This window comes from Corvus cornix, chromosome 26, assembly GCF_000738735.6.
Source record: "Corvus cornix cornix isolate S_Up_H32 chromosome 26, ASM73873v5, whole genome shotgun sequence".
Lineage (NCBI taxonomy): Eukaryota > Metazoa > Chordata > Aves > Passeriformes > Corvidae > Corvus > Corvus cornix.
Genome location: NC_046354.1, coordinates 2747480 through 2767501, shown reverse-complemented (window position 1 = coordinate 2767501; position 20022 = coordinate 2747480). Strand labels below are relative to the sequence as shown.

The following is a 20022-nucleotide window of genomic DNA, read 5'->3' as shown; positions in this document are numbered from 1 at the left end:
TCCCTGGCTCTCACAGTGCTTGCCAGGGGTGTTTTGGGGACCCACCATGCCAAAACTGGGGTTTCCCCACCCTGAAATGCTCTGGGATGTGCCAGAGCAGCCCAGCCTGCTTTTCTCTCAAGGGCCAGCGGGTTGGCATTAAAATAAACAGCAGGGTGGGCATTGGTGGTGTTTGGGGGGTTCAAGGGCCATGGGGATCCAGAGCCCTTGGGAATGGGGTTCCTCTGCTGCTCTGGCTCCTCCAGTGGGTCCTTTCCATCCCACCCTGCACCAGGTGACACAGGGAGCCTGCCCTGGTGACACAGTGCCAGGAGCTGGCATGGCTGTGGCAGAGCCTCGGTGCTGGGCACGGGGTGGTGAGGTGGGATCGAGGTGGTGAGGTGGGATCGGGGTGGTTCCACTGCTGATCCCGTTGCTCTCTCCCCTTCCCAGCTGCAGGAATACTACAAGAAGCAACAGGAGCAGCTTCACCTGCAGCTGTTGACCCAGCAGCAAGCCGGAAAGCAGCAACCCAAAGAGGTGAGCTCACCTGGAGGGCGCCGGGCCAGCAGAGCTGGTAGCAAATTAAAGGGGAACCAGCACCCCAGGGAGCCCCCAGGGATGGGACACGGGGACATCCTGCTCTGGGGGTGCCAGGGTGGCCAGTCCAGTCACTGGGAGTTGTTGTTCTTCCTCCTTTTCCTCCTCCTCTTCCTCCCTCTCTGTGATCTGCTGCATCCAGGGGATGTGGGGTGTGGGGTACCAGCACTGGAGGGGCCACCAGACCCTCTCTGGTGACAGGGACAGGTCACAGCCCCCCAGCACAGAGCGAGGGCTCCCCAAATCCCCCCGTGGCGAGATCAGAGGAGGTGCAGCTGAGCCCTTGCCCTGCCAGGCTCTCAGCTTGGGCAGCCCAGTCCTTGCTGTGCCCTGGCGAGTGGGCAGGGCTGGTCAGGTGGCAACCAAAGCCGGGCTTTTCCTGCCGGGAAGGGCGGCTCTCCAACACACAGGGAATGTGGGAAACAGTAGTGGTCCCAGCACAGGGCTTTTCCAGCACGAGACTCTGAGGTGGGCAGGGCTCTCAGACCCCCAGGACCATGTTGGCAGCACTGGGCCCTGTGCTGGGCAGGTGGGTGCCTGGTGGAGACACATTTTTTGCCCTTGTGATGGCACCAATCCTGTATAACCCCCTTTACACCGAGGGTTTGCCCCTGAGGGCACAGTGATGCCCCCCGAGGGGTTGTGGCTGTGTTTTGGGGACGTGCTGCTAACACAGAGGCTGGGGACAGAGCCCAGCCAGCAGAGCACCACTCCCTTCCTTTTCCTTGGATATTTTCACCCCTCTTTTTTCCCCAAATGCTGCACATGGGGTGTTTTTGCAGAATCCACGTCCGGCATCACTGCCCCTCCACTGAGTGGAGGGCTCCCAGTGATGAGGGATGTGCTCCTGGGCCACTCACTCCACATCCCTGGTGCAAGCAGAGGTGCTGGGGCTGTTCATGGCCATCTCCCCTCCCAAAATCCAGCACCCTGATGGACACCCAGCACTTAAAACTCAGCTGTCTGGCAGAGAGGGAAGATTTTAAGCCCAGACTGTGCGTTGGGGTGGCACAGGGGGCACCCGATGGCAAAGCCATGTCTGCATCGGGGGACCAGGGTGGCTGTGGTGGCTCAGGGTCACCTGCTCCAGCCTCAGCCAGGGTCTCTCTGTGGGATGTTGGTGCGTTTACAGGGTCAGGTTTATCGGAGCCATCTCCAGGAGCTGCTGGAGCTCTGGGAAATGGGGGAGGCAGAGATGTGAGCTTCCTCAAGGACTTTCCTGCTGGCCCCGGAGATGTTCTCTCGCAGCACCGAGCAGGGATATAATTAAGCTCTAACAAAGCGCTTGCTTAGTGGGCTCCACTTTAAAAAGCGTGTGTTAACTTTTAATTAAATGGTACAGAGGAGACGGGAAATTTATCCAACAAGAAAGAGAAAGGAGGGAAGGGGTGTTGGATGCTGCTGGAGGGGTGTGTGTCCAGCTTTCCAGCTGGGAAAAGCACTGAGGAGGTCCCAGCAAGGGGATGTCAGTGTTTCCCCTCCTCAAATTCCTCAGATGGGCTTTGGTTTCACCTCAAAAATTTGGGTAGCTGGTGTTCCTAAAGTCTGTGTTCGCCTTTGCCTGCTGGGAATGGCAATGCTGTGGCTTCCCTGAAGTTCAGGGAAGAGCTGGAGTGTCTGGGATGCCTCCACAGAGCTGCCCTTCATGGAAACCCATGGCCAGATTTAATTCCAGCCCCGCTGCAGGATTTGTAAACCCAGCACCTTCTGCTTCCCCTCTGCCCAGTTCCGAGGGCTGCTCTCGGTGCTGCTGTGAGTCAGCAGCTCGGAGCAGGACCCACAGGTGGGAACGGCACCGGGAAGGAGCCAGGAGGAGGGGCAGCATCTCTGGGAGGAGCAGCTCCGATCTCCCCCGGAGCAGGGGCAGCATCTCCGGGAGGAGCAGCTCCGATCTCCCCCGGAGCAGGGGCAGCATCTCCGGGAGGAGCAGCTCCGATCCCCCCGGGAAAAGGGGCAGAATCTCTGGGAGGAAGGGCTCCCATCTCCCCGGGAACAGGGGCAGCTTCTCTGGCAGGAAAGGCTCTGATCTGCCCCGGAGCAGGGGCAGCATCTCTGGGAGGAGCAGCTCCGATCTCCCTGGGAGCAGCACAGCTGCTGGAGAAGGGCAGGACAGAAAAGAGGATGGAAATGTGTGGGAAGAGCCCGTCAGCAGCGTCCTGTCCCTAAGGATGTGGGGATGCTCCGTGTCCATGGGTGCTGCACCACGCTGGGGGCATGAGGAAGGGGCAGAGCAAGGCAGCTGATCCATGAATCCATGCATCCCGCCAGGATGGGGCTGAGCTGTGGCTCATCCCAGACCATCCTGGAGCGTTTTCCTGTGCTGGGGTGTGAGGGTGAGCCCCCAGCCTCCAGCAGTACCCTGGATGTGAGGGAAACAAGGAGCTGTGGTGCAGCCCCTCGCCGTGGTGTCTCCCATCCCGCTCTTCCCAGGACACTTGGCTCCTCCAAGCCCAGTGCAAGCAGCATCGGGGTGCAGAGACCCCAATATCCCCTGGGAGGGTCTCCGTGTGTCCCCAAAGCTGCTGAGGGCGGGGGTTGTCCCTCTCCTAAGGCAGACAGGGCGGGGAGGGGGGGGCTGCTGGCGCCTAACCCCGGTGTCAGCTTAATGAAGTGCCGCTGTCAGTCCCGCGTGTCACGGCGCAAACTCCTCCTGATGTGCTCATAAATCAAAGTGACGGCGCCTCTTGCCCCGGTAGCTGCACCCACTCAGCTGCGTCTAATGCACGGCGATGCTGCAGACCCCCAGCCCCACACTGGGAATGGGCTGGGAATGAGCTGGGAATGGGCTGGGAATGAGCTGGGAATGAGCTGGGGGAGCCAAGCACAGGATTCGGCCCCAACACAGAGCCAGCTCCTCTGGGAGTGGCTTTTCCAACAGGAAAACGGGGTTTCTGGGGATCATTGGGGTGTGAGAATTTTGGGAAGGCTGGGGCTGTCATCCAGGCTCTCCCCACCCTGGTTGCTCCAGGGAAACTTTGGCTTGGAGCCTGTGGGCTGGTGGATGGCTCTGCACCTCTTCGCCCATCACTCAGGGGTTTTGAGGTCTGTGGTGCCACAGTTGTTCCCTAGGGATGGCAGATTGGCTCCCCCACAGGATCAGGCCTGGGTTTGAGTTCCTGGGGCTGGTTCTCCAGTTCCTGGTCTGGGGAAGCTGGAGGGACATGGATTTGAGGCATGTGGAGGTGCAGGTTTAATCTATCACTGGGTTCAACACCGTCTCTGCCAGAGCCACGTGTGGGTCAGAGCTGCCCAGGGGGCTCTGGGGGTCTGACTCCGGCCAGGCCAGGTCAGGAGAGTCCAGCTGGGCTGTGGAATGCAGGCAACGTGCCCAGGGATCCTCCTGACTTCATCCACTCCCAGTTCCTCAGCCTGGAAGTGATGTGGAGGAGGCTGTGTTGGAGCAGAGCTCGGGCTTGTCCCAGAGCCCTTGGGGAGGGTGGTGGTGGAGCCAGGAAGAGGAGCATCCCATCCCATCCCATCCCATCCCATCCCTTCCCATCCCAGCTGCTGTTTCTAACCAGGGTGAGGACGGTGTGTCCATCCCACAGGGTGGCAGAGCTTCCCCTCGTGGGAGGGGACACCCTGGGGGACAGAGAAGCTGCTGTTAAAGCCCTCGGGCTGCAGCCTGGTCCTGCCCTTTGCCCTCCATCCTGCTGATCCCACAGCCTGGAGCCCTCGTGGCTCAGGAGTCAGGGTGAGCGCAGGGATTTCTCTTCACTGAGCAGGAATTGCTTTGATTTGTGCCTTGATCTTTAAGCCTCAGAGGTGCAGGGCTGAGACAGAGCCAGGGAGGATCCAGATCTGACTCTGGGGGGGCAATTCCACCGTAGCCAAGAGGCAGAGAGGACAGGGAGAGTCCACACATCCCTGTGAGGCTGAGAAACTGGAATTAAACTCTGTGCCCTAGACAGGACTCATGGTCGTGCCTGATGTTGCAGAGAGGGATTTGGAGCCCATCCTCACCCTCTGATTCACAAAGCCAAGGCTGAGCATCAACAGCATCCTCAGGGATCCACCTGCATCCAGTGGGACGCCGAGTGCTGGCCTCAAACTCAGTCATGGACTGGGGTTGCCACAGAGAGTCTGTCTGCTGCTCCCTGTTGATGCAGCCTCGGGGATCGCCAGTTCCCTGGAATTCCCAGTGCCTGGGGGACCTGAATCCCCACGATGCTCACAAAACAAGGACATCCCGATTGCAGAGCTCTTGTGCTCCTCAGCGAGGACACGGCCATGGAAACACTCGTCTGGGGGGCTGCAGAGTGCAGCGAGGGGGGGATGTGCCCCAGCAGGGCCCAGCCCCGCTCCTCGCTCCCCGCCGGCACCGTCTGCCCAAACGGGGGGGTTCGTGGGGGGTTCACGGGGTCAGGGAGCCGCCTGCCCCACTAATGAGGCCGGGCAGCCCCGGGGCAGCTCCCCTCTCCCGGCCGGCTCGGATTAGCAGCTGCCTGTCCCCAGCCCTAATTGAATTCTCTCCCCTTCACTTAATTCTCATGGATTTCTCGGCGCCTCCCCAGGGACCCATCCTGCCTAACTAGTTTAGGGCCAGCGATGCTGGTCAGAGCCTGGCCAGCTCCGGGGGGTGGGGGGAGAGTCACCTACTTGGGGGGTGCCTGTGGCCAGGGTGGGGACACGAGTGCTGGCACTGGGCACCCCCTCCCTGGCACCAGTTTCAGCCCCAAGAAGAGGCTCATACTGGTCATTTTTGACAAACAGGGATCACTTTCTTCCTTAACAGAGGGTTCTGTGCCTGTTGCCTGCTGGGAACCCCCTTTTTTTACACCGACCCCACAGCTGAGCCTCCCCTGTGGGACCCCCCAGCCGGGCTTTGCAGCTTCCTCCCGGCACAGCTCCGAGCAAGCCCCCAGCTCCTCTCTCTCCCTTTCCTTCCAGCGCTTTATTTTTCCCTTCCCCTTTTCCCTTTCCTTCTCCTCCTCTTCCGATAGATCAAAGCCTCCGTCCGGCTCAGCCGGGAGCCGAGCAGGCCCCGCAGCGGGATGGAGGCACCGCCAGGCGCGGTGTCCCCGCCGCTGCCACCCCTCACTGCCAGCGCCCCTCGCCGCGGCCTCCAACCCCCGCCTGCCCTGCCAGGCCGGGAATAAAGCTTGGATTTGTCCCTCCTTTTGTCTCGGCAGCCGTTGGGGAACAAGCAGCTGGCCTTCCAGCAGCAGCTCCTGCAGATGCAGCAGCTCCAGCAGCAGCACCTGTTAAACCTGCAGCGCCAGGGCCTGGTGAGCCTCCCGCCGGGGCAGGGCACCGTGCCCCTGCAGACCCTGCCCCAAGGTAAGGGGCCCGGCCTGGGGGGGGTTCCTGGGCTGCAGCTTGCCCGGCTCTGGGTGAAGGGGGCTGGGGAGGGGCTGTGGTGTTGGGTTTTGTGATGCCCCCAAAGTTTGGGGGGTGGTGGTGGCAGCGGTTGGAGATGTGCGGGGTTGGGCTCCGGGTTCCTGTGGCACCTGTGGCAGAGGGGTGCAGGGTTGGGGCAGCTCTTCCTCTGGCAGAAGGGTGCCAGGATTTGGGGCACCTCCTCCTCTCTCAGAAGGATGCCGGGATTTGGGAAGCCAGGCTCTCCTCCCTTCTGGGAACAGCTCTGTGGGTGCTGCAGGTGCCTTGTTTTGGGTTTCCCAATGGGGCCGTGCAGCCTCCCCTTGCTGTACCCAGCTCCAGGTGATGCTTTCCCAGTGGTGGGTGAGATTTGGGGAGTCAGGGAGCAGGGAGGGTGCCCTGGATGCTGCCCCACGTCCCTGCTGATGCTGGTCACTCCGCTGTGCCGCAGCTGTTTGCCCCTCGGACCTCCAGCAGCTCTGGAAGGAGGTCACGGCCGCCCAGCCCGTCGAGGACAGCATTAAGCAGGAAGGTCTTGACCTCACCACCAACACCTCCAACTCTACCTCGTTTTCGGCCGCCAAGGTCTCGCCTCCCATTTCCCATCACCCTCTGCCCAATGGACAGAGCACCATGCACACGCCGAGAAGGGACAGGTAGAGCCGGGTCGGGCCCTGGCACTTTGTGTTTTTATTCCTGGGCAGGTGGAAGGGGCTGGGATCCATCACTCACAGGGCTGGGAGGGGTGAGGGGTTTCTGCCCACCCCGCGAATGAGGCCTGGCGCTGTTTTGCTGCATCCAGAGGACAGGGAACCATCGCTGTGGGGTCTCCCATGGGTGCCCCAGGGCTGTCCCCATGCCTGGGAATGCTGGACCATCCCGGCTGCCCCATCTGAAGGCCCCTTTGCCTCCTGTGCAGCTCTTCCCACGAAGAGACCCCCGGCTCCCACCCGCTCTACGGCCACGGAGAGTGCAAGTGGCCTGGCTGCGAAACCCTCTGTGAGGACTTGGGGCAGTTTGTCAAGTAAGTGTCACCTTTCTGGGGGAGCTTTTTCTGTCTCAAGCTGGGACAGAACGGAGCTGGTGGAGGGGAAGACCCTGAGAGTTGGTTCGGCCACCCCAAAGTGTCTGACCAGAGCTGGGTGACCCCATGGAGAAGGAGAACACACAGCAGGGGTTGGTGCTGGTGTTGTCCCATCCTTGGAAGCGTCCAAGGCCAGGCTGGCTTGGAGTGCAAGGTGACCCTGCCCACAGCAAAGGTGGAAGGGGATGAGCTTTCTGAGCATTTCCAAGGCAAACCATGGGATGAGTGGATGATCTGGAGGAGGCCAGAGCCCGGGCAGGCGCTGGCAGCAGGCGAGGGGGGCTGGCAGTGCTGGTGGGGGGTGCGGGGGGAGGCAGCAGATGGCAGATGGCACCGCTGACACCGCTTGTGGGCTCCTGCGCTGACTGATTAACTCTGCTGTCGGAGAGCCCTCTGCTAGCGTCAGGGTCAAACAAATTGTTTTCACGCTTCGTCAGAGGTTTACTTAATTAGTTCATTTGCAATTAGATCTCTTTGTAGCCGGGATTTTTAGCAAAGACATCAGAAGGAGCTGACGGGCTGGCGGGCTCCTTCCCCCGCCTCCCCGGCTGTCTGCTCGGCGAGTGCCGCGCTCCGCGGCGGGCGGGTTTTGGGGTTTTCCAAACTCATCCTCTGTCCTCTGCCACACTCTCAGGGCTGGCTCCAGCGGGAACAGCCCTTGGACTGTGCCAGCTCACTCATTCCCAGGGAAGGAGCTGGGCAGAGGCCTTGCCTGGGAGGATGAGGAGATGCGAAGGCAGCCCAGGGATGAGTGAGAGGATGATTCAGCCTCCTGTGTCCTCCTTGCTCTGCCTCTGAGTCATGGGGTGAACCCAGATAAGGCATCTCCTCCCGCCTGGCAGGGCATGTTGGAGTGGCACAGGGCAGATGAGCCAGCTCCAGGTTGGGAACTGGAGCTGGAGCTGGCAGGGAATGCCCAGGGCTGGGTCACGGGGCTGGCAGAGCCCTGCTGTGCCAGCCTGGATCCCTGTGTCCCACCTTCCTGCCCCCCTAGGCACAAGGGCAGCCTTCCCCAGGGTTTCTGTCCCCTCCCTGCCCACGTGGGTATGGGTCAGGGTGTGGGACAGACAGACAGAAAACTTCCAGCTGCCAAAGGCCAAGTCCAGCTGGAGCCTAGACCCTGCCTTGAGTCTGGGCACCAGCCTGGAGCCTCCTCTGAGCAGCCCCTCCGAGGAGCAGCTCGGGTGGTCTGTGCTGGGCTGGGAGGGGGCAGCGTGGCCTTGGAGCCGTGGTTGATCAGGATGAGGGTCAGTGGGAAATGGCCTCATTCCCGCTTGGCTCCGGTAGCTGTTTTTCCCTGGAGAAGCAGCCGTGCCCTGGCTGTGCCGTGCAGGGAGAGGAGCAGGGCTGGGGCTCTGGGGCATTGCTCACGGATGGGTTTGGCAGCTGGGCCCGGTTCCCTGACTTGTCTGTGCAAGCTGGGGCTGGAAGGCTCTTGCAGGCGGCCGGGTGAGACTCCTGCCTTTTCCGCATCCGGAGCCAGCCTGGAGAGCGGCTCCTGAGGCGCCTGCTCCGGGGGTGTCTCTGTCTTAGTCCTGGGGAACACCTGGCACACGGCCCCGGGGACCCCCCAGCGTCACCTTTTGGGGTATTCCAAGGGTGGAACTGCCCAGAATTCCCTCCAACCCATCCTGCTCCTCCAGTGAGACCCCCCCCCGAGTTTGTACCCACCCCAGCAAGGACATGGCCTGGCCTTGTGACATCCTCGGGGCTGGCTGTGCCCCCAGGCTGCTGCTCTGCTGGCTTTGGGGGCGAGGTGATGCCAGGATGTCCCTGGCTCTGCAGCAAGTGACAACCGTGTCACCAGGAGCCCTTCCCCTCCCTGAGGAGGAGGGAGGGCAGCAAGGACCAAAGGTTCTGGTGCTTCCTAAATATAAACACGAGGCAGGGAGGTGGCAGGATGGGGAACAGCCTGGAAATGCCACCCTCTGCCCTCGGGGCTTTCCTTGGAGGGTGCCAGTCACCCTCCCATAACACTGCCTTTGTCCTGGAACCTGCTCCTCAGGTCCTCCTGGCACCTCCTGCCAGCAGCCTGCTCCAGGACAATCCATGGGCTTTCCCTCAGCCAGAGGCTGCTCCTAAACACCCCGGGGCTGCCACGGGTAGGGCTGAGTGTCTCAGCTGCCCTCCAGCCGGGGTTTGGGGTGGTGGCACAGCCTGGTTTGCTCAGTCATCTCCGTGCCTCAGTTTCCCTCTTGCTCCTCCTGCTTTGGGCAGCGGTGCTGCAGCATCCCTGAGCAATTTGCAGGTCAGGGCTGCTCCCAGGTGTGGTCCCAGCAGAGGGGCTGAGTGTCTCAGCTGCCCTCCAGCTGGGGTTTGGGGTGGTGGCACAGCCCGGTTCGCTCAGTCATCTCCGTGCCTCAGTTTCCCTTGTGCTCACCCCGCTTTGGGCAGCAGGGCCGGAGCATTCCTGAGCAATTTGCAGGTCGGGACTGATCCCAGGTGTGGCCCCAGCGGAGGGGGCCGAGGTTTGGGCATGCCCAGGCCTAACCAAGCCTCCGTGCTCTCCTCCCCAGACACCTCAACACAGAACATGCACTTGATGACCGAAGCACGGCCCAGTGTCGAGTCCAGATGCAAGTGGTACAGCAGCTGGAGATACAGGTGGGTGTGTCACCCCAGCCCCCATGGACACGGGGACAAAAAGCCACCTCGTTGTCACTCTGTGTCTTGGCTGCTCCCCTCAGGAGAGGGCGACAGGGTTGGGGACTGTAACCATCCCCCTGGGGACTCATTTTGAACACCCTTCCCAATAGGAATCCTGCATCCAGGTGGAAATCAAGCCCTCAAACGAGTTCCCTTTTCATCCCAAAGCATCCCTGTGGGTGAAAGGAGATGCCACAGATGTGGAAGGCCGGAGCTGCCGGCAGGGTTTGTCCCCACAGGGGGGACATGGGCTGTGCCACCTCGCTGGGAGCCCCAGGGCTGCTTGGAAACCAGGCCACTTATTTTTTGGTGGCTGAGCGTGGTCTTCGGAGCCCAACTTTGGGGCGCTATTTTTGGCAAGGCGGTTCTTTAAATAGTGCTTTTCCCAGCCTTTCCAAGCCCCCAGCGTGCTGTGCAGAATTCAGTTAATGGAGAAGGGAGAGGGAAAAAAGGGGAGGAAATGGGAGGGGGCAGGGGGTCACTCCCTGAGACCCCCGTGGTGTGACAGAGCCTGGGGCTGGCAGGGGCTCAGGGTGGCGTGTGCCCGTGGCTGTGTGTGACACCACAGGGGACACTGGCGCAGGGCGCAGCGGGATGAGGGGTGCAGCACCCTTGGGACCCCCCACTCAGAATTAGGGGGCTCACAGGGGCCGTGGGGTGGGGGGTGACACAGCCAAACCGGGGTGGGTGGCGAGGCTGCATCCTCCTGGGCGATCCATCCCGCTCCCCATCCCTGTCAAAGCCAGAGGTTGAAAGCAATTCCTGGGGCTTAAAGAGGGGAGGGAAAAGAAGAGGGGAGGAGGGAAAAAAAATAAAAAAAACCCAAAGCTGAAGGGCGAGAGCAGAGCTGTGTGTGCAGAGAGGAACCTGCCACGGAGCCACCAATTAGAAAGTTTGGAGCGCGGAGCTCCCGCTGTGCCGGCGAGGAGCGTCTGCATCACGAGGGGAGAGCTGTCAGCTCTAATGAGCTCCGCGGCAGCCGGAGCTGCTCCAAACTTGCGGCAAACTCCGCTCTGCCTCCTGCTTTTAACCCCTTCCTCGCCCGCCCGGGGAGGGGGCTTGGCTGGTGCGCGGGGACCCCCCGAGCTTGAGGGGTGCGGGTGGAAAGGGAAGGTGACGGGAAGGGAGCGGAGTGTCAGATCCCATCGGCTCCGCCGGGCTCAAAGTCTCTCCTGGTGCCACAGTGAATATTTCACCCTTGCCCGCACTCCCGGGGAGTAAACAGGAGGCAGGGAGCAATTACAGCGATGTGGGAATGCGGGTGGATGGAGGGAGGGATGGACGGGGAGCAGGAGGAGAGTAAAGGGGACAGGGACAGTGACAGCAAGCACTGGGCACGGGGACAGGAGCACCCAGGAGGCAGAGCCAGGGCTGTGGTGGGTGGCCCTGCAGGTGGGTGGCAGCCTGGAGGCTCTGGGAATGGCTCCGTGGATTTTTCCCCTGAGTGCACACACGGAGCTGGAGCGGCCCCTGCGCCCCCCAGGGTGGGTGCAGCACCCCCCACACAGGGGCACTGCCCCGCTGGGGCTCTCGGGAGCCAGCATCGGGCAGGAGGTGGCACCTGAGGGTTGCTGCCTGTCCAGACCAGGGCTGGGGGCTCGTGGCAGCTCCTCCAGGCTGTGGGCACCTCCATGGTGACTTTGGCACAGTCTGACCATCCCCTCCTGCTTCGTGCCTCCCTCAGCTGGCCAAGGAGAGTGAGCGTCTCCAGGCAATGATGGCCCATCTTCACATGAGACCTTCAGAGCCAAAGCCTTTCAGCCAGCCTGTAAGCGTGAGTCCCTTCCTGCCCTCTATGTCCCCTCCCTGCTGGCTGCTGTCCCCTCCCTGCCCTCTGCTCGGTCACCTGGATGGGCTCTGTGGGATGGACATGCCCTGGCCACCCTCTGGCACAGCCTGGTCCCTCGTGCCATGAACAGGAGGGAAATGCAGCTGCTCTGCCAGCTCCAACATAGAGTGGGTGCATCCCATCCCATGCGTTCATCCCATCCCACTGTTGCACCCCCATTCCATGGGTACATCCCCCTCCCATGGGTTCATCCCACAGGGGCATCCCCATCCCACACGTTCATCCCCGTCCCATGGGTTCATCCCATCCCACTGTTGCACCCCTATTCCATGGGTACATCCCCATCCCATGGGTACATCCCCATCCCATGGGTTCATCCCATCCCATGGGTTCATCCCCATCCATGGGTTCATCCCATCCCACTGTTGCACCCCCATTCCACGGGTACATCCCCAAACCATGGGTTCATCCCACGGGTTCATCCCCATCCCATGGGTTCATCCCCATCCCACTGTTGCACCCCCATTCTGTGGGTGCATCCCCATCCCATGGGTCCATCCCATGGGTTCATCCCCATCCCACACGTTCATCCCCATCCCAAGGGTTCATCCCATGCGTCCATCCCATGGCTTCATCCCCATCCCATGGCTTCATCCCCATCCCATGGGTTCATCCCCATCCCATACATTCATCCCCATCCCATGGGTTCATCCCTATCCCACACGTTCATCCCCATCCCAAGGGTTCATCCCATGGGTTCTTCCCACAGGTTCATCCCCACCCCACAGTTACATCCCCACCCCTGGCTGCATCCCACCCTTTCCAAGCCCACCAATTCCCCCCCGCCAGCCCGTCCCCGCCTGCTCCAGGGATGTTCCCAGCACTCTCCCAGCCTTCCCAACCCCTCCCTCCCCGCCTGTCCATGCAGCTGAACCTGGTCTCCAGCGCCACCCTCTCCAAGAGCACTTCCGACACGTTTCCCGATGGTTTACCTCATCCCCCCACCTCGGCCACGGCGCCCATCACCCCCCTGCGGCAGGGCCCCTCCGTCATCAGCTCTTCCACTTTACACAACGTGGGGCCCATCCGCAGGAGGAACTCGGAGAAGTTCTGCACCCCAATCTCATCAGGTGAGCTCCGGGGTGGGGCTCAGTGCCCTCCACGGGGTGCAGAGTGAGGGGCAGAGCGGGTCCCTTCACTCCAGGGCCTCTCCCCGGTTGTTGTCCCCCTGCAGAGCTTGCACAGAATCACGAGTTTTACAAAAACGCCGACGTCCGGCCGCCCTTCACGTACGCCTCGCTCATCCGGCAGGTGAGGGGTTCCCTGAGCCACGGGGTGCAGCTCTGCACCCCAAAACCCTCCCTGAGCACCCCCCACCTGCTGAACCCCCATCTCTGCCCCATGGGATGGGTGTCAAACCCCTCCAGTGACGGCCTTGTCCCCTCTCTGCCTGCTCAGGCCATCCTGGAGACCCCCGACAGGCAGCTAACGTTGAATGAAATCTATAACTGGTTCACGCGGATGTTCGCCTACTTCCGGAGGAACACGGCCACCTGGAAGGTGAGAGCAGCCCTGCCTGGCACTCTGGGGTCACCCCATCCCACCCTGGCTCACCCCATCCCACCCTGAGCTCACCCCATCCCACCCTGGCTCTCTGGGCTCACCCCATCCCCACCCTGGCTCACCCCATTCCCCCCAGGCCTCACCCCAACCCACCCTGGGCTCATCCCAACTCACCCCGGGCTCACCCATCCCACTCTGAGCTCATCCCAACTCACCCTGGGCTCACCCCATCCCACCCTGGCTCACCCCATTCCCCCCAGGCCTCATCCCCAACCCACCCTGGGCTCACCCCATCCCACCCTGAGCTCACCCCATCCCACCCTGGCTCACCCTATTCCCCCCAGGCCTCACCCCAACCCCCCCGGGCTCACCCCATCCCACCCTGAGCTCACCCCAACCCACCCGGGCCCGGCTGCTGCAGGAGATGCTCCTGTACTGAAGGACCATTTCATTGCCCACCTCTAAAATGGTGCAGGAAGTGATTTTAGGACCAAAACCCATTTTTTTGCCCCCCAAAACACCTTGCTGGGCTGTGGGGATGTATCACCCCTGCAGTAGGATACAGCAAAGAGCTGTGTTGTAAAATCCTGGGATTTTCTCTGGAGAAGAAGGGCAGAGGCAGGAGGGAGAGACTGGAAATAGCAAATAAGGTTAATGATAACCTGGGGGCAGGCGACACTGTGGTGGCTGGGTCTCGGTGGTGGCTGGGAATGCACGTCCTGATCCACAGGGAGGGATGGAGAGGGGGGTGCCAGGGGGATCATCAGCAAGGGGAACCCCTCTTCCAGCCCCCAACAGCTGCCTGTGCCCTTCAGGTCCCTCCACCCATCTCACAGGCAGATTTTGTCACTGAGGAGGTTCTGTCACCAGCCTGGGCTGGTGAATTTTGGAATTCCCCAGAATTTGGAGTGAATTTTGGGGCAGCAGATGAGTGCTGGGGGCTGCTCCCCCTTTGATTTTTAGAAATCAGAGCTGGGAAAAGCCAGCTCAGAGGAGCGGGAGGGGTGTGGAAGGAGCAGTTCTGTGATTCTGAGATTCACTTCTTGCCTCGACCAGGAAAGACTGATTTATTTATTGTTTCCTGCTGCACGTATTTACTGAGAGGGCAGCTCAGCTCCCTCCTGCTCGGGGCAGCCAGGAGTGAAGTGGCACAGGGAGACCTGTTAGTTTAAATAAAAATAATTAAAATCAGCCAGGTGCAAGTGAGATGGAGCTTTTGGAGAGGGTTGAGGAGGAGGAATCTGTTCTCCAGGAGCCCAGAGCCCCCATGTGTCACTGCTGCAGAGCCAGGCTTTGCTTCCACAGGAAACGTTTGGGTTATCCCTAAACTTTTGGGTGGATATTGGGCATTTTGGCTCCCTGGGCAAAGCCCTGGAATGGGGACAGGGTGGCAGCAATGGGGCAGAGCCCACTGTGGCCATCACTGGTCCCCGGGCCCTCATTTCCCCCTCTGCAATGAGATCATGGCTGGTGAAAATGCCTTTTTTCTGCCTTTTTATTGCTGAAAGGAATAAATATTTTGGGGTTTTTTTGCAGTTTCCACACACGCCATGTTAGCAAGGGCAGAGTTGGAGAAGGGCATCCCCCAGTTTTCTGCTTCCCTTTTCTTTTATTCTTTATTTTTTCCTGTTCTACCCCAAAAAAGGGATGGCAGGGGATTAAAAAGAGCTGGAGTAGAGGGGGATAATTCCCTTCACAACTTCTGGTGTCCAAAGCCAGGCTTCTTCTTAAAGAGGGGGATACACAGGAAAAAATAACCTATTTCCTCTCCTTGAAAACCACTTTTCTGGGTTTTTTCCCTCAATTCCTGTAGCCTCCCCCCCCCGGGATGGGACAGGAATGCTGGGGACCAAAGTGGGGAACCCACGGGGAGACCCCAGCAGGACCCAGGGAGTGGGTGGAGGGTGCAGAGCAAACATCATTAGAGGAGAGAGATGAGAAGCAAACAGAGCAGCTGGGCCTGGCTCTGAACAAACACTGGCTGGAAACACAAAAGCCACCTCGGGCTGAGAGGGGGGACACGTCCCCTACGCCATCAGGGGGTCCCAAATTGGGGGGCTGGCCTGGGACCTCCACACCCAGCACAGGGAAGGGGCATCCCAGGCTCCAGGGATGCAGGATCGCATCCTGCCCTCTGCCAGGATTTCTTTTGTCCCCACCTGAGCCTTTCCAGGCCCATCCCTGCCGGTGCCTCAGAGCAGGGGGGTGTCACCGGGCGGGGGGGAAGAGGGGGCATGGACGCTGTGGGCAGGGAAGGTTCCGGCTTTGCCACACTCGTGGCTGCAGCCAGGGCTTTGTTTGGACGAAAGGAAGGAGGGAGTGTGGGCAGGAGCCGGCCTGGCGAGGGAGGGACGTGCTGGGTGTGCTCACAGGGGACAGGGGGTCAAGGGCAGTGGCAGCACCCAGCGCTGGGGTGAGGGCAGAGTGGGGGACAAGGCCATGTCATGCTCCCTGGGAACCTCTTGGAATGCCAGGTCCCTGGAATTCTGTGAGGTGCAGCGTGACCCCGCTCCCTGGGTTTGGGCCCAAGGGGTGCCACGGGCCCTGTGCCAAGGCATGGCCCAAATGGAGCGTGTCCCTTTGGGTGACAGTGGCAGTGGCACCAGGCTGGGACCCAGGGCCTGGCTTCAACCACACCAAGTGTCCCCTGAGGAGCTGGGGCAGCTGAATGGGGGTCCTGCTGTGACCCAGGGGTTCCCCCCAAAAAATCCCATCAAGCAGCGCCGACCGGGCCCAAATCTCCCTCCCCAGGGACCCTGGGAGCTGCTTACAGAGTGTCCCCTTAAGGCTGGCTCTGCCAAAGGGTGACGGGAGCCTGTCCCCGCTGCTTGGCACCCTGGCACCCTGGCACCATGGCATGGCTGGAGGAGAGACGGATGGATGGATGGATGGAGGGATGGATGGATGGATGGAGGAATGGAGGGATGGATGAATGGATGGACGGAGGAATGGATGGATGGATGGATGGATGGATGGATGGATGGATGGATGGATGGACGGAGGAATGGATGGATGGATGGATGGATGGATGGATGGAGGGATGGATGGATGGATGGATGGATGGAGGGATGGATGGATGGAGGGAGGGATGGATGGAGCAATGGATGGATGGATGAATGGAGGGATGGATGGATGGATGGATGGATGGATGGATGGATGGATGGATGGAGGAATGGATGGAGGGATGGATGGATCCATGGATGGATGGATGGATGGATGGAGGGATGGAGGGATGGATGGATGGATGGATGGAGGAATGGATGGAGGGATGGATGGATGGATGGATGGATGGATGGATGGATGGAGGAATGGATGGAGGGATGGATGGATGGATGGATGGATGGATGGAGGAATGGATGGATGGATGAATGGAGGGATGGATGGATGGATGGATGGATGGATGGAGGGATGATGGATGGAGGGATGATGGATGGATGGATGGAGGGATGACGAGGGAAGAGCCCAGCTTTGTTTGTTTTTCCCCTCAGATCCCAAGCCCGAGGGGCGATGCTGGTGCCATTTGCTGAGCTTCTGGCCACTCTGGCACTTGGTGGCGGGGGGGGGGGGGCTCAGTCCTTGTGTCTCCTTTTGCCCTGTTGTGCTGGCCAGGCTCCTTTGTTTATACAGCCCCCGTTCGACCTTTTAAATTGCTGTTAATGTTTTAGCGTAACGAATTAGTCTCTCATCACGAATCAGGACTCGAAATAAAAAAAAAAGGAGAGAAAAAAAAAACCCTCCGAGGCCAACTTCCTGAAATTGGGGTCATTCTCATTTGCAAGGCAGAGAATCTGAGAACCTTAATGCAAGGAAATTTATTCAAAGGCAGAGCCCCGGCGTGATTAGGCCCTTTGTAATTATAGCTCGGAGAGATTCCACTCCAGCCTCCTGCCTCCCTCATGGATTAGCAAGTGAGTCGGAAAAATACACAGGATTTAATTAGAGGCAAATTAAAATTGGTAATGAAATAGGGGCAGTAGCAAATGGCAGGGAGTTGGAAGGGGAAAAGGGAGCTGGTATCTCTCGGGGCTGCGCTGGCTGCCTACGTGTGCGTCTCTTTATTTTACATTTAGAAATGTAAAGATGGTCGATGTAAAGAAAGGGAGGGAAAGGACCAAAACGGGAGGGGGGAAAAAAGAAAGGGAAAGAGGAGCTGACTGTGCTGAGCATCAGCAGAGCTGCAGTGGAGCTGGTGTCCCTTGTCCCACCCTGTCCCCACCTTCCTCAGCGTCAGGCCCAGGTCCTCCAAGCGGGGTCGTGTCCCACGTGCAATTTGGGGTGGTGACCGCTCAACGCCCTCAGTGCCAACGGGGGAGGGAGCGCTCGGGTGGCTTTGGGGAGCATTTGGGTGGCAGGACACCCCCACAGGAGCTGTGGGGCTGGGCAGGGAGGAGGATGGCGAGGAGGTGGAGGGTCTGGACAGCGGGATAGGGTTCTTGGCACTGAGCCCATGCCCTGTGCGCCCGCAGAACGCCGTCCGCCACAACCTGAGCCTGCACAAGTGCTTCGTGCGCGTGGAGAACGTCAAGGGAGCCGTGTGGACCGTGGATGAGCACGAGTACCAAAAGCGAAGGCCACCAAAGATGACAGGGTGGGTGCTCCTTCCCCGTGGGACACAGCCCAGGAGCTGCCACCGCCGCGGTCCCCGGGCCGGGAGTGCTCAGCCCTGCATCCCTCTGCTCTCTCTCTTCCTGCAGGAGTCCGACCTTAGTCAAAAATATGATTTCAGGACTCGGTTACGGAGCACTTAATGCAAGTTACCAGGTAAGGACCAGCCCTGTCCCTGACAGGGACATGGGGACGCTAAACCCTCCACAGTGCCCTTCTCTGCTGCAGTCTTAGATTTCATCAGGAGCTGTAGTGAGGGTTGAGGGGGATGGGTTCAAGCTGAAAGAGGGGAAATTGAGGTTTGGTACATGGAAGAGATCATTGCCTGTGAGGGTGGGGAGGCCCTGGCACAGATTTCCCAGAGCAGCTGTGGTTGCTCCATCCCTGCGAGTGTCCAAGGCCAGGCTGGACAGGGCTTGGAGCCACCTGAGATAGTGGAAGGTGTCCCTGGCATGGCAGGAGGGTGGGATGAGATGATGAAATGATCTTTAAGAACCTTCCAACCCAAATTCCGTGACCTTCCGTGCTCCCTGCTGCAGGCTGCGCTGGCGGAGAGCAGCTTCCCCCTGCTCAACAGCCCCACCATGATCAACACCAGCTCGGCCAGTGCCATGCTGCACGTGGGCCACGACGACGTCAGCAGCACCGTGGAGCAGGTCAACAGCAACGGCAGCAACAGCCCCCGCCTGTCCCCACAGCAGTACAGGTCAGCCTGGCCTGGGGCAGGGCGAGGGGCAGCGCTGGCAGGGGGCACAGGGGTGCTGGAGGGGTTGGTGTGGAGCAGCACATTGGGCACTGGGAGCTCCTTGTGGGCTCCTGTGCCCAGGGTGAGGCGGGTTTTGGCTCTCATTCCCAGAGTGAGGGGAGGTTCTGGACCAAGAATTTCAGGGAGTGTTGGGTGGGTGGGATCAGCTTCCTGAGGCTGAAGGCTCTCCCTCCCCACAGCCACCGGGAGCTGCTTGTGGGCTCTCATCCCCAGGGTGAGAGGGGTTTTGGCTCCTGTCCCCAGGACAAGGGGGGTTCTGGACCAAGAATTTCAGGGAGTTTGGGGTGGTGGGACCCACTCCCCGAGGCTGAAGGCTCTCCCTCCCCACAGCCACCCCGTGCACGTGAAGGAGGAGCCAGCCGAGGCGGAGGACGACAGCAGGCCCGTGTCGCTGATGGCCACCACCAACCAGAATGTGACGATCCCCGACGACAGGGACCTGGAGGAGGAGCTGCCGGTGGAAGACTTGTCCTAAGGACTCCTTCCTCCTCCCCCACCGAGGGGCAAACCCTTCCCACCCTCCCGGATGGAGACCAAGTGACGCTCCCACCTCCCCAAGGTGACCTTGGCGTTACCCTGTTCTTTCAAGGCACTTCCACAAAGCAAAAGGGTTTCCTTGGGACAACAACGACGACGACAACGACACCGACCTGTTGCTGCTGGCGTGTCCCTCACGCTGCCACTGCCCGGGGACGGAGCGGCCCCGCCACGACACGAGAAGCAAAACCCCACGAGCTGGACTTTTCCTCCCCTCCTGCCCTGGTTAGTGACTGGTGAACGAGGATGGTAGGTTGTTCCTGTCCGAAATGGTCCCTCCTTCCTTCCCGCAGGGAAGGCACCTCCGTCCCCTCTTCCCCCACGGTGCCCGAGCCCCGGGGAGCGCTGGCAGGACCCCGCTGTCACCTCTGCGTGCCCCGGTGGGTTTTGCACTAAGGAGGGATCGTGGACCCTGCCCACGTGCTGCCTCCACCCAGCTTTGGGGGAAGAAACAGCAGAAATGGGGCTGAATCCTCTGCTGGATGTCAGGCTTGTCACAGAGCTGGGGAAGGACACGAAGCAGCGCGGCGGTGGGACGTGTCCCCTTGTCACCTCTGGCAAGCAGAGCGGCCTCCCAGCTTGCCCAGCCTCCCTGACCCCAGCTGGTGAGGGGCTGCTGGCCCCAGCAATGCTGACCATCCATCCCCAGAGTGCTGATCATCCATCCCCAGCAGCGCTGGCAGTGAGGACGCAGCTCCCTCCTTCCTGCTGGACGTCGGCCGCAGAGGTGCCACCTCCCAGCCAGCCGGGATGGCCACTGGTCCCATTTCACTTCAGGAAAAGGCTCCCTGTGCCTCCCATTCCACCCCAAAAGCCGGGGCAGGGTCTTGGTGGGGCAGAGGGGCAACATTCCCACGGCCAAGCACCTGCAGGGGACCTGGGGGTCATCAAAGCTGGCCCTGGAGGGTCCCCATGGTGGCCAAACCTGGCCGTGCCCCCAGGCCGAGCCTGCTGCTGCTGCTGCTGCTGCTGCTGGTGGGGGAGGAATTCTGCTTTTCATCTTTTCTTTTCCTCATCCTTTTGTTTGCGTCCAGATGGGAAGATACCAAAAGATTTCTAGAGACAGAAGGGCCGTAGTTCAGGTGAACAGATGGTATTCATGCCAAAAAAAAAAGAGAAAAAAAATATTAATAA

At 60.4% G+C, this 20022-nt stretch overlaps 1 protein-coding gene across 3 annotated transcripts in view; it reads left to right on the top strand.

Moving 5' to 3' along the window:
* Positions 1-20017, top strand: part of FOXP4 (forkhead box P4) — a 56908-nt gene extending 36891 nt beyond the window's left edge. For 2 of the 3 annotated variants that reach the window (XM_039565484.1, XM_039565486.1), the window contains 13 exons: positions 433-519; positions 5712-5859; positions 6350-6554; positions 6818-6922; positions 9499-9586; positions 11313-11402; positions 12346-12547; positions 12652-12728; positions 12876-12977; positions 17447-17568; positions 17675-17741; positions 18125-18291; positions 18682-20017. In XM_039565484.1, the coding sequence (XP_039421418.1) occupies positions 433-519; positions 5712-5859; positions 6350-6554; positions 6818-6922; positions 9499-9586; positions 11313-11402; positions 12346-12547; positions 12652-12728; positions 12876-12977; positions 17447-17568; positions 17675-17741; positions 18125-18291; positions 18682-18826 (1605 nt within the window). In that variant the 3' untranslated portion in view covers positions 18827-20017. The remainder of the gene's footprint in view (positions 1-432; positions 520-5711; positions 5860-6349; positions 6555-6817; positions 6923-9498; positions 9587-11312; positions 11403-12345; positions 12548-12651; positions 12729-12875; positions 12978-17446; positions 17569-17674; positions 17742-18124; positions 18292-18681) is intronic. The other variant, XM_039565485.1, reaches the window with a different exon arrangement.
* The last annotated feature ends 5 nt before the right edge of the window (positions 20018-20022 follow it).